This window comes from Carassius carassius, chromosome 25 (genome assembly GCF_963082965.1).
Source record: "Carassius carassius chromosome 25, fCarCar2.1, whole genome shotgun sequence".
NCBI lineage: Eukaryota > Metazoa > Chordata > Actinopteri > Cypriniformes > Cyprinidae > Carassius > Carassius carassius.
Window position 1 is genome coordinate 29,288,389 of NC_081779.1, and position 14,649 is coordinate 29,303,037.

Genomic DNA, 14,649 nt, shown 5'->3' on the forward strand with positions numbered 1-14,649 from the left:
TACTTGACTAGACTTGACTATAACTTTTTCATCTCATTTCATGTACTGCTCTCTTAGCTTAATTGCAGTAAAGTTGTAACTTTATATTATTATATTATGTGTAGGGAATATTCTTTTGAGGGAAAAGCTGTTTTGAGCTGTGGTGGAGCTGCTGGTGTGTGTGTGTGTGTGTCTGAGAGAGAGAGAGAGAGAGAGAGAGAGAGAGAGAGAGAGAGAGAGAGAGAGAGAGAGAAAGAGAGAGAGAGAGAGAGAGAATGCTGGTGATGTCACACTGGTGTGGGTCATTTGAAGGTTAGCAGCCTCGGAAAGGTTCACAGAAAGTTCACTCGCATATATTAGGCAACTCAATCTTTCATTGTGTCGGAATGAACTACTAGGAAATGAGCTGCACGCAAGCAGGATCCGAAATCCGTCAATGCGAGTTTAAACGCGATATATTTATAAAAGCATCCCTCATTATTGAGAAGCGCTGTCGTTAACCCGAACGGGACACAACACCGAGCGGGACCGTATTTATATCCGTTTAACGATCGTCTTTACTTTGAAAAAGCAGGAAAACCGCCAGTGATGTTCGGGATGGATCGCATTATTTCTGGTGAATGTAGGGAAACAGAGAGAGATTTGCGCGTGCCAAAACACAGTGAGAGTTTGATGGAGTTTCTGTGAACAAATGAAGGATAACCAGACTGATATTTAATTATTTTATTCTTCAGTGAAATAGAGTGCACGATGTTTGACTGTATGGATGTGTTATCGGGACACATGCTGGAGTTTTACTCGTCCAGTTCTTCATCATGTATGTTACAGGAGAAAGCGCTCAAAGCGTGCTTCAGCTGGCAACACCGACGCACCAAACACTGTAGGTGTATACTTTTATTCCCTTACTATCTTTTTTCCTTCTTTTTCTTTTACAATTATCTATATGCGTGGCGTATAATTCGTGGTAAATCAGCCTTTAATTCACATTTGCAATTATTCATTTTAATAAAGGATTCATAATTATAAATATAGGCGACTCTGACTATGGTACTACAGTATTACTGTATGTGTTTTGTTTTTGGTTATTTATTTATTTATAAATTTTCTGTAAAATGAAATGAAATGTAGTACCTATTTCGTGGTATGTTAATATGGTCATCATTCAAAAGTACAGTATTTATAAAAGTACCATGGTATTGCAGTTACACTGCTACAGTACTTTTTGAGGTCATCCTTTGCAATACTGTAGGTGGAGTAGATTTTAATAGAGCTGCTTGTAATTGCATTATTCATACTATTGTAATTACTAGTAATGTTTTTAGCATGGAATCTGTTTAGTGAAGTGTTACCAAACATTTTAGTGATCAGCTAATGTCTGATCAGTAAAGGGCTAATGGAATATTAAATATTAGGTATTATTTATAGCAGAATGTTAGTTAATTAAGCATGTACATGCCATAAAGCTTCTCACTTTCTCCAAGTTTAGGTTCTGTAACAACTCCAAGTTCCTTTATGGTGTGTAGCAAAATGTAAATATTGTTACATGCCTATGATGTCCAAAAATGCAGTCCCTCTGATTTTTAGATGCAGCTGAACACTATACACAATATCTGCACTTTGTGGAACCTGTTTCCTCTCCGTGATTTATGGTCGGTGCAGCAGCTTTAGGAATGTGGTCTGTAAACATTCATGACTTTGACACCCACCGGCCCCAACTCACACACAAACACACACAGATAGATGCAGAAAAGACCCCTGAAACCAAGTTTTTAAACACAACTGTAACTTCATTACATTTATTTATTTATTTATTTTATCTAAGCTTGCTTGAGTGCTCATTTATTGTGAAAGCATATCCTCCACGCAAGTTATCCAAATATTTGTTTGGTCCTTTACCATCAAAAGCACTATTTATTTTTACATCCTAATGGCCCTCATGAAGATAGCACTGAGTGCACACTCACTGTCATTTCCCTAGCCATATTTGCTCAGTGGACACAAATCAAAGCAAAGTGGCCCTTATCGGACGGCAGCCGTATGATGGTGTCAACAGCCCACTCAAGCTCCCTGAGATGCCTGTGTTTGCACTGTACCAGAGCGATTACCACAATCCATTCACTCAATCTGACTGAATAGCATTTGATTTACTGTATGACTCACATTATATAGTCTTCCTGAGCTCTATCTTGAACTTTCCCCAGACCTGCTGGATCTTAACTAAGGCTAAAATGCAACTGCAGTAAAATAAAACAAAATCTGTACTACCATGAAATGGAAATTGGCATAATTTTCACACATCATTATGTCTTGTATATTGTGTTCTTTGGTTCAGCAACTATGAGTAGTTAAATTATTTTCTATAAGCCACCAGATTCTTTAGTAATCACACAATCTAAACATGATTATTTGCATCTCAGTGAATTAGAAAATGATTATCATTAGTGTGTATTGGTAAATTGCTCTGATTAAACAGCCTGTGTTCATCTGTGGTGCAATGAATTGAGAACGAGAATGAATTGGTGCAAAGAAGGATGAGTTTGCCCTTATTTACTTATTTATTGTAATAAATAATTAATTGTAATAATTTGGTTATTTGTTGGACTCTATCAATGTACAGAATATTTTTAGTTTACATGACATATATAAATATTTTCAAACAATTGCATGATCCATTTGTGCATTATTCCCTATATAATGAAACTGCAGATTCAATATTACAACAATATTTAGTTGCTTATTAGTATTGTGATTTATGTAATACCTGTAATTGTGATTCAGTGATACAATATACTTAGCACATTTGTAACCACATCTTGCTTCACAAGAAACAAGAACAGTTATGTATTTCAATTTTGCGATTTTGAATGTGCTGATTTTTTTTCACCCTCTGAGAATTACTGGGCAAGTTTGGGGAATTTTCTTCAGTACTTTGTTTTTCCATTGCATTGTTTGTATATTGCTGTGATAACCATGTGTGCTTTGTCACAACCTGTGCATATGCAACTAGATAAAAATACAGCTTCCTATATAGGGTACCATTCTGATATAATAATAAAAAAAGATGTTTCATCAAAGCAACAAAATTAATTTGAATTATTTTTGCTTAGTGGTTTTCAAAATTGGCAGATACCATCCTAGTCACTACATTAAGTGACCAATTTGAGCTACGTATTACTGTATTGTGTAATGAAATGTAGTAAATAACAAAATAAATGAAGAAATAAGATATAGCAAAAAAAAAAAAATAATTAAATAAATAAAATGCTGTGTGAGCCCTGAAATATTTCGTATAGTGACTTATGAGCTGTAGACTTCACAGCTGTCAGTTTATTTGCCATAACCTAGTCCAAATGCTTCTCTGTTCAAGTGAACCAGATTTGAGAGATTTGGGAAACCTATTTAATATAATTAAAGCAGTTCAACACAACAGATTTGTGCTGGGCTCAAAACGCCAGTATTCCCAGACCTCTAGTATGTCATCAGAGCTCTTAGCTATGTTTCAACCCTTTAGCCTCAGCATGTGAAAACATCATAAGAGGCATTTGAAGAGATTAGAGCAAGATATTTATACACCTCCCTCCATCATGCTTGTGTTATATGTGCTAATTACGACCACTGCTCGCTCGCTCTCTGTCTTTCTCTCTCTTAAGCGCTTCACAGGCAGACTTGAAAGGCCATTGTCACAGTGTGCACGGCAAGCTAATTTTGTGCATCTGTGATCTGACGGCTGTACTGCGGGAATAAAAAAGCTCTAAAACAACTTTGAAATGGGTTGAAGCTGCATGTAATATACTGATGATGGTTGGTAGGGAAGGTCCTTGCTGTTACGATTGCCCTTACTCTGGGTTAGTGATTTGAACAAACCCTAAAACCCCTTTAATGTAATAAAACTTAGGTATATAACCCACCATTTGTGCTACTAACATGACACTGTACTTGATGTTTATCTATTATAAAAAAGGTAGACAACTGAATTTATTATAATGAAAGTATGCACAAGGAAAAGTTTTTTAGGTGCTAGTCAACGTTCAAATTTTGTTTTACAGCTTCTCATCACATTTTAGCTTTTAGGCAGTTCATCTTGTGGTGTAAATAATTTTAAAAATAGAAATATATATATAAGAGTTAGGAAACTACTTTAACTCTTAACTACTTAAACTCTCAGAAAAAAGTTACAAAAGCTGTCACTGGGGTGGTACCTTTTCAAAAGGTACCTTTAAGGTACCAATATGGACTCTTTAGGTACAAAGGTGTGTCACAAAAGGTTCCACCCCAGTGACAGCTTTTGTACCTTTTTTTCTGAGAGTGTATTTGCAGAAATTCTGTGAGGTGTTACCATTTTCCTGTGTCTTAATTATAGTAAGTGGAGATCAACTTTCTCTACTTTTCTTTACTACTATGTGTACATTGTTTTAGCAGCTTTTAAAGAATCAAAGAAACCTTCCACATCTCTCTGTTTTACATGCTCTTTTGCAGCAGGATCCGTCTTTATGTTAACGCTAAGCCTTACTTTATAGTCTTTGAAGTGTTCTGCACCTGTTGAGCTGAAGGATGTAATAAGGATATCTGACACAGTTCTGGGTGGGCTGTGCAGACTCATTAGAAGAGTTGCAGAGAGTTTATATAAGTAAAATCTTAAAGCTGTTGACTGATTTGATATGACTTTTGACAAGGGGACATTTAAAGTAGTTTAAGTGAGCTTTAGTGCACTTTTTTAGGTTAAACTAATTGCATTTAATATAAATCATAAAGTACAATTTCATTTAATTGTAAATTACATGCAGTTTAGTCTCCCAATTTATATTCTTTCAAGTATATTATTTCTGAAATAAGTGCTCTTTTTTTTCAAATTACAGCTTGTACAGATCGAGACAATGCAGTGTTAGAATGTAACTGCTAAAAATTTAGCAACAGAGACCTAATCACGTGACTCATATTCACATACTATAGACAGTCACGTAAACACTGCACATTGTATAAACCGTTCAGTGAAAACAAGTTAAATGGTGAGGGAAAGCACATCAGGAGTGAAGAGGAGCCGTTTCAATTTTACCTTTATAGTCCACTGAAAAGTCCATTAATATTACAGACAGCAATATATAATACAAGGATGCACAGTGCAAGAGACGTAAACAGGTTGCAAGCTGCATTTGTCCAATCAATGACAGAAAAATATGCAAATAAGAACATTAACCCAGGGTTTATGAATGTACAGTGTGAAATGTGAAATAGTATAACCCTGTATTACATTTACCTATGTTTTGGAAAGACCCAGGGTGAAATATTTAAACTGTGAAATGACCTATTATGTTTTATTATACAATATTAAATTGCTTTCCACTTCTTTAAAGGCTTATACAAAACTTGTGCAAGCTGCTTCTAATGTGGTGTATGCTGCATGAGAGTATTTCCTCGAACTTTGCGCCACTGGATGTTATTTGATCAAGTAGGCTTGTGCATTTGTTTTTATGGATGTGGTTTGACCGACCGTTACCACGTACTAAATCTATTGATATAGAGCTTAAATATGTGCAGGACTGTAATCAAAAACTAGATTTCTGTTTGCACATGCAAAACAAAATGCTTGTTGTGGGCTGTTTCAAGAGTGTTGCTAGATAACCCAGGTCAGCAGAGTCCCCCATAAAGTTTCTGTGATATTTTGGTCTTTAGATATGCAGTTAAATATGTGGTCTTATTGTTCACCAGGTAAAAGGTCTGATCGCTTAGAGAAGTAACAGCAAAACCAAACACGTTTTCAGTTTAAATGTTGAACAAACACCACTAAATATGTTTTGTTTAAGCTATGATCACGTAACTATTCTTCCTCAGAGAGCTCAGAATTTAGGAACATTCTCTCAGGGACGAACAGGAATTGCCTGTCGATACTCTCTCTCTTTTTTTTCTTTTTCCCATGTGATTATACTGTTTATTTTATTTTTATTTTTTGCATTCACTTGTGTTAAGCAGCTCATGTATTCTGGTGAATATCCAGTATGGAGAAATTTACTTTTGTTTTGTATGGCATACAGAACAAAAGAGGTATAATTACAAAGGCACTTTTCAGAGTACACATACCAATCGGACAAAGATGTAGTAACACATACTGTGATTGTTCCTAGATTTATTTACACTTTTGTTGCTTATTGTTAATCTTTTATTTTTAATACACTGTCACCAGAATAATGTGAAATAATAAAAAAGTCACTATGTACAGTAATACATGTTAAAATAATAGTATTATATTCATATAACTTGCTGTAACTGTGGTAGTTTTAAGGTTATTTAAATTTCTTTCAATGCCCTGCAGAAGCATTTTATCCTATTGGGAATTGTACTAGAAATCCTTTCAGGACGGAACAGAATTCAGTAGAAGTTTTTGTTTTGTATTATCCACATCTGCAGTTCCCATCTGGATTCATTTGGGAATCCAATTAAGATTGGTTGGTAGAAATTCCAATAGGTTCCAGTGCACATTCCTTCAGAATTGTTATTCTCATTTCCATTCTCTCTCTTTCCGTGGCAGTCGACCGGTCAAACTTGTCTCTGGGTTGACTGTGCATCAGCAGTGCTGTTTTCAGTTTGCTTTCCCCCCATTGAGTGAATAGCCTGGAATGGGTGTTTCCTGTTTGAGTTTCCTGTTTGACCCTGCGGTGGGTTCAGCCAGAGGGTAAGAGTTCAGTGAGACAAGCCATGAGACTTTCTGTAACAGAACAGCTTCAGCGGGCCATTTTTGCTGCCCTCTTTCTGTCCTGTCTGTCATTGTTCTTTACTCATCTACTGGCTGCTCTGTATGTTAGCATGCAGGAAGTCGCCCGGCCACTTCGATGAGATTTAATCGCCCAGAAAATGGAGAGAGGTTCCTATGCACCTCATGTGGTGAATGTAGCCTGCCACCAGAAAGAGTAAATGGAAAAGCCTTAATGTGCATCATATGTGTCCGCAGGTGGCCTGAACCTCTCGTCTCTGCATTGCTTTTCAAATAAACAGTAATGAGTGAAATGTAAGAATGATTATTTATATTCTGCAGATGTCATCTTTCTTCTTGTCTGTGGTGTAATAACCCAGAGTTATAATGGAAGAATTCCGTTTTTTTGCCTACAGTGCTACAATTAGGATTGCATTATAAATGTGCTGCCGTAAGGCGGCACAGTAGCTCAGTGTCATCTCACAGCAGGAAGGTCCCTGGTTTGAGCCTTGGCTGAGGCCTTTCTATGTGGAATTTGCATATAAGATGGATGGATATGCACCACTATATTCATGTTCTTCTGTTCGGGGTGTTTTCTGCCAAAAACTAGGTCCTCTTTTGCCATTTTGATTGTGGACTACAACTCTCTTGGGTAAATAATCTCTTAATTTAATTGTGATTGTTTAATGGTACCTATTAAACATGTTAAGCAAGTCACATAGCGCTTTATACAATACTGGTTGTTTCAAAGCAGCTTTACAGTGTCAAACTGAATTTTTGTCAATAATGCAAGAAGATAGAGTCTCAGTCCTCACATGTTAAGTAGATGACACATCAGTTTTAGAATAGATAAGCAAATATATGGAGCACTGACATGGATACTACCAGTGACTCTATTCTCCAGATGGAAAGCATTGTTTTCTACCACAAGCCGCAGCACTAAAAGTCTTGACTCAAATGAAAACAAATGTCAGGCTGCCCCCATTAATCAGGCTTCCCTCACAGAAGCGTCACTGAGGAGGTGCATGAGTGAGATATGAGATCAATAAGAGTCATTCATCTTTCCAAATGACCAAATCAAGCACTCAGAGAGAGACTTCAGCTGTACACAATCAATGTGTGCTTAAATAGAGACTGTTGCCAGATTTATCAATCCTGTTCATCTGGATGTAGAGCTGTGCCCTTACGAAACAAAAAAAATAATAATAATTATACACACACACACATATATATATGTGTGTGTGTACAGTATATATTCTCACTATATATACTCATTTCACTCAAAAATTACTAAAGAGTTTCTATATTTTTCCTATTTAAAACTTGACTCTTCTGTAGTTACACCATGTACTAAGAAAGAATGAAAATGAAAAGTTACATTTCAGTTACATTACAGTTATATTTTCAGGTGCTGAGTAATATCACTGCGCCTGTTGCACCCGTAGTACGGCAGGAAAGTTCCTTGATTATTACGCCGGAATAGGAGTGTAGTTCCTAGCCATATCCTCCTAGAAAATCGCAACTTTTCATTTTTCGTTGGTCTTAGTTCACGAGGTAACTTTAAATAGGGGGTAACTTAAACAGTTTTAAATAGGAAAAATATATAAACTCTTTGGTCATTTTTGAGTGAGATGCTGACGGTCTAATCAGATTCAATGAGCTATGCTAAGCTAAGCTAAAAGTGCTACCGCCAGACCCAGAGATCAGCTAAATGTATTCAAAAACGGTAAAACTCAGCTGTTTAACTTTAGGGGAGGTAGAAAATGAACCTATTTTCAAAAAAAGTGCAGTGTTTCTTTAATGTAGAAAAAATAGCTCAAAGTATCTAACATAGCAGATACTTGCAAAGAACAAGTAAGTAGTTATCTATCATTGAGTATAGAGTCCTGGATGAATAGTCCTGGATCAGCTGTGGAAAGTTCATTTGGAGGATCAGTACCACTCTTGGCAACAAGTCAAGACAAGTCACCTTTATTTGTGTAATGCTTTATACAATACAGATTGTGTCAAAGCAGCTTTTTTTCTCAATAATGCAAGAGGACAATAACAAACAGTCAATTTTCAAGTTATAGTAAGATCATTGATGAATCAGTGACATCATCATCCAGTTCAGCTCTCTTCCAATAGTGTCTGTGCAATCAGTCAAGCGTCCTCAACTAAGCAAGCCAAAGATGACAGTGGCAAACCAAAACTCCATCTGTGACAGAAATGAGGACGAACCTTGGGAAAAACAAGGCTCAGTCGGGGGTCAGTTCTCCCCTGGCTTGATAAAACCAGCATGGAATTGTTTAATTCCAGACTGCAACACAGATCAGATGCTGTCTAGTTAACACAATCTTCTCAGCGGATCTGTCTCAAGGGCTCATCGACAGCTGACATCCCTAAACTTTAGTGCTGTTGAAAGGAATATTTCAGTTTGAAACCTATAAAAAATATTGAAACAAAGGCTTATAAAATACTTTTTATTATCTACAAAGGCATCTGTTTTCCCAAAGAAGAAAACTGTTCTCTTGGTTTTGAAGGTTTTCAAGTATAAAGAGCGTTTAAAAGCTCTTCATACTCCTAAAACTGCTGAATCAAATGATAACACAAACCTGGTCAAGGTCTCTCGGAAAATTAAACTTCTTAAGCCTGAGGCTAATTCAGCTTCAACGACATGCCCTTGTTATTCTGCACACACAAACACAACTACTCAACACAGCGTTCTTTGCTTGAGGAATCAATCTCATCCACTTACAATAAGCGTAGTCTCTTTATCCTGTAACTCTCTCAAACAAGAAAGTCGTTTGTCCTCAGTAATGTTGTTTACTAAACTGATGTGCTCAGAAGTGCGTTAAAAAATCAATTCGAGCAAGCCTTGTTTCTTTGGATCATAGAGAAGGCACACTGTTTAGAAGCCTGCTTTTTGATTTGTGGCTATCAGCCATGTGCTACTATGATTCCATCAAGATACGACAGATTGAAATCAGTCTATCTTGTCCTATAAACCAACTTTACTAATTCAGACGCATAGCAATCAGCTACAGCTGGGCAATATATTACATATTTACATTGTATTTGCAATTATTTTGTTGCTTATAAATTTGTAAATCATTGTCAGTCATTGTGGGGGGCGGGGGTATTCTGACTCCTTCTTTTTATTTCAATTTAATGTTACAACCTAAGGCTGTAATATTTTGAATGATACTAATAATGCTACATACATATATATGTGTGTGCGAGTGTGTGTGTGTGTGTATATATAAAATTGAAATATATTTTCATCTTAATTATCATCAGTTATGTTTTTGTCTCTTTTTTGTGTCTACAGCCATTGAGAGTCAGAGCACCAGTTCTGAGGAATTGGTTCCCAGTCCTCCATCACCTCTTCCCCCTCCTCGTGTCTACAAACCTTGCTTTGTCTGCCAGGACAAGTCCTCGGGGTACCACTATGGTGTCAGTGCCTGTGAAGGCTGCAAGGTAAACATGCTGCCCATCTCTTTATATTCAATCCCATTTGTGTTCAATTATTTACAGTGAGTGCTGTTGAATTTCAGGCTAAGATAAATAATGTTGAATGTTGTCTGGATTAATGCAGGTTTCACGGGTTGTTGCAGGATATCTCAATATGAACACTCATTTTCTACACTGACGTGTTAGTGTTTAGGATTAACATGCACATTTACTAACAGGTGTGAGAGTCAAAATGTCCTGTTCACACAGCAGCTTAAAACACAGGCTTACAATGGAAGTCAAGTTTATATTTTATTTGTGACTAAAACCTGTAACCATTTCAACAGTGATTAAAGTAATATCAGTGATGCCGAAGTTGTATCACACTTGACAAGTCCAAATTCATCTGTCAAATCTCAATTAACAGACAGTAGCTTTTATTCCTTAGTGGCAGCAGATCATTTGAGTTATGAGCAAACCACAAAACAGTAGCAGCTCCTGTGCACTGAATCTAAAACCTTAGGATAGCACACAGCTTATATCTGCATCTATCAAGGTTGAATCAGATTCCAGAAAAGATCAGATGCTCTCCAACAGTAGCCACATTATTATCGCCAATCGAAACACACTCTAATACATGATGGGCTGGTTGAACTAGATTTGAAACCTGCAGCGAATATTTAGGCAATCAGATATAATGTCACTCTCCAAGGCTTCCGTTTTGAATAAATAATAAATTATAAATAATGGAAGTGTTAAATATACCACATACTTATGTTTGTGACACTGTGCACTATGCAGCGTGTCTTTTTAATATAAGTGGGATTTTTCTTTTAAAGGGATGTGTAATTTTGTTGTTTTGAATTCTCAATAAATCAACTGAGTGCTGTAGCAGAAAAGAGTATATCGGGGCGAATTCTGTCCATATTATTATTATTATTTATAATGATTATTATTATTTTAAATTGTAGGCCTATGCAGTATTCAGAAATATTCTTGAATTTGGTCTGTCTTTTTACTTTTTGAGTTTTTGCCTCATAATGCATCTGATTTCTAATTATCTGCCTGGTGATTCACACACATAAAGCCAAGAAGAATGTGAGCCCAAAGACACAACCGATGCATGTGGCTATCTTCTGCTAATTTGCATCATTTGCCATGAGCATGCTTTGTTTGATATTGGGTTGGAGATCTGATTTGAATTGGTAACATAGTGAGGAAACATATGGGTGAGCATACGTGTATGCATATGCATAGAGAAAAGACACATCTCAAGCTAAATAAGGTGCCAGACTTGCTGCGGTCTGTTTGCTTTCACACTGTAATCCTTTTTGACATTGGCATCTTTCTGACATGTGTCCTCTGTCTTTCTTTTGCTATAAACTTGCTTTTTTGTAAAACTTTGAAACATTAAGAACACTTTAAATCGAGGATGAATTGCTGGCATCTCTTCCTTTTCTGTTACCCGGATGTTCACAGTGCAAGCTATAAGCAAAATGTTTCAAGTGAAGTCAAGTCACCTTTATTTATATAGCGCTTTAAACAAAATACATTGCATCAAAGCAACTGAACAACATTCATTAGGAAAACGGTGTGTCAATAATGCAAAAATGATAGTTAAAGGCAGTTCATCATTGAATTCAGTGATGTCATCTCTGTTCAGTTAAATAGTGTCTGTGCATTCATTTGAAATCAAGTCAACGATATCGCTGTAGATAATGTGACCCCAACTGAGCAAGCCAGAGGCGACAGCGGCAAGGAACCGAAACTCCATCGGTGACAGAATGGAGAAAAAACCTTGGCAGAAACCAGGCTCAGTTAAGGGGCCAGTTCTCCCCTGACCAGACGAAACCAGTAGTTCAATTCCAGGCTGCAGCAAAGTCAGATTGTGCAGAAGAATCATCTGTTTCCTGTGGTCTTGTCCTGGTGGTCATCTGAGACAAGGTCATCTGAGACAGGGGATCTGTATCTGGGGCTCTAGTTGTCCAGGTCTCCGGTGTCTTTCAGCTTCAAAGAGTGCACATATTGCACTCTGTAACTGGCTGTAAACACTGTTTTAAGCACAGCACATCTCACTCACATTGAATCGTTTGGGGGAAGTTGTGGCCTAGTAGTTAGAGAGTTTGACTCCTAACCCTAGGGTTGTGGGTTCGAGTCTTGGGCCGGCAATACCATGACTTAGGTGCCCTTGAGCAAGGCACCAAACCCCCAACTGCTCCCCGGGTGCTTCAGCATAAATGGCTGCCCACTGCTGTGTGTGTGTGTTCACTACTGTATGTGTGCACTTTGGATGGGTTAAATGTAGAGCATGAATTCTGAGTATGGGTCACCATCCTTGGCTGTATGTCACATTACTTTCACTTTCAACTGCAGGTTCTATATTTAATTAAAACACAGCCTTAGCGGTTTATTTATCATTGCTTTTATGACAACAAGGCCATATCATAATTGTGATTTTTCACAGCCCTACTTTCAAACTACTTTTAATTAATGATTAGCATGAAATATACATTTATTGCCATGTTTAAAGAATGCTTTTTCTTATCTCTTATGATAAAGGAGTGTGTTTAATTGTATTGTATGTACACTTGTAGTTGAAACGTGTACTTGGAGATAATATAATATTACTGAAATCAAAAGCCACACTAGTAAATTAGTTTTTAAATTAAATTTCATTTGAAAGTCAGTATTTTTTTATGAAACTAGTATGTTCAAGTCAAGTCAAGTCAAGTCTGCTTTTTTGTCAATTTCCACATGTACAGTTCATACATACAGATTATCGAAATTGCATTACTCTCAGACCCCCGGTGCATACAGATAAGATTAACTTTAAAGCCTAAAAATCTAGATCAAATATAAAATGTAGATACAACTATACAATAAGGGAATGTAAAAAAAGATATATAATAAAATTAAAAATAAAGTTAAATAAAGCAGCACAAGGCAAATAGCAGATAGAGTGCAAATCAATAAAGTGAACAACAGTGCAGAATAAAGATTTTTAGTGCAAAAAAAGCTTATTAAGTCTGATTAAAGTGACAAAGGGCTCAAGAGCAGTTATTTTGTTTAACTGACTGATGAGGTAGTGGAATGGCAGATCAATGCTGCACAAAGTGACTGGTGCATGCCATCATATATTAGTGGGGGGGGGGCCTGGGGATGTGGGATCTGGGGGTGGTTTCATAGTTCAGTGGTGCCTGGGGCAGAAGAGGGGGGAGGGGCAAGTTCGGGCGTGAGTTCAGCTTCCTGACAGCCTGGTGGATGAAGCTGTCCTTCAGTCTGCTGGTCCTGGCCTGGAGACTACACAGTCTCCTCCCTGATGGCAGCAGACTGAAGAAGCTGTGTGACAGGTGAGTGGGATCACCTGCGATGCAGAGGGCTTTGCGGGTGAGACGGGTCCCGTAAATGTCCTGGAGGGAGGGGAGAGAGACACCAATGATCTTCTCAGCTGCTCTCACTATGCGTTGCAGAGTCTTTCGGCAGGACGAAATGCAGGCTGTGCAGCAGAATGTTGTTAGTATATTGATTAACATATAAAAGCACATGGAAACATGTGTTCACGTCTTTATTGAGTGAGAGGAAAGATGCTGAAATCACCACGAGCGTCACGCGCGCTTCAGTGTGTGTGATAAAGGAACTTGCGCTTCTGCTCCATTCATTAACAGAGACACACAGAACATGCAGGATTCATATTTAAATAGACTGTTCCGGCTTAATATTTACAGATATTAGTCCATATCGTGGTTTGATGTAAGTGCAATGACCTATTTTTGATTAATTCATTCAAAATTTGGCAAAATTCCGTGCCATTCCGCGTTAAACTGTAAATTACATTTTTATGACTGGATTCCGCGATTCCCTCCGCGTTTTCTGCATCGCGGAAATCATAGGGCCCTAGTTGTGGTATGCCAGCTCTATCTTGCAATGGACACATGCCACGACGTTCTCTTTACGTTTGCCCGCGCCCTCAAATCAAAACACTGTTGACTCCTTGCAGTATGCCATTGCGGACTCAGCGCTTGTGTCTCCTTCCGCTTTGTGGGTGACGTAAATGCATTGTGTCACATTAAAAAAATCATTGCGAAAGAACCTGACGTGAGATTTAAAATAAATTAAAAGAGGCTTCGAGGCAGAAGAATTGGCCTTGATCATTTTTTGTAATCGAGTTACTCGAGGAATCGTTTCAGCCCTAGTATATTTACAAATAGATGACATTCAGGTATCAGTGGAAATGAGATTAAAATATATTTCAATTACCATAAATGCTACCATAAAAGTGTCACATAGGTGGTGTTGTAGTCACACACAACAAAAGCTAATCATATAAGCAGTCTTGCTTTAGAATACTGTTTCATCATTAATCAATAACCACACATGAAGAAATGACTAATGCACTATTAACATTCCAGGGCTCCAAACTGTGACTTAAATAGTCGCATTTAAGACCATGAATGTAAATTGTGAGTTTTTGTTGAGGTCGGCACTGGTGACTAGGCCTATGTGTTTACATGTTATAACTTAAAAAATTGCATGTAATGCCTTTTTTCAGATTT

General features: G+C 37.3%; 1 protein-coding gene across 1 annotated transcript in view; it reads left to right on the plus strand.

Moving 5' to 3' along the window:
- The first annotated feature begins 299 nt into the window (after positions 1–299).
- LOC132104545 (retinoic acid receptor beta-like) overlaps positions 300–14,649 on the plus strand; it is a 133,982-nt gene continuing 119,632 nt past the window's right edge. Inside the window, exons 1-2 of the mRNA XM_059510106.1 lie at positions 300–859; positions 9,975–10,123. Coding sequence (XP_059366089.1) covers positions 730–859; positions 9,975–10,123 — 279 coding nt within the window. The 5' untranslated portion in view covers positions 300–729. The remainder of the gene's footprint in view (positions 860–9,974; positions 10,124–14,649) is intronic.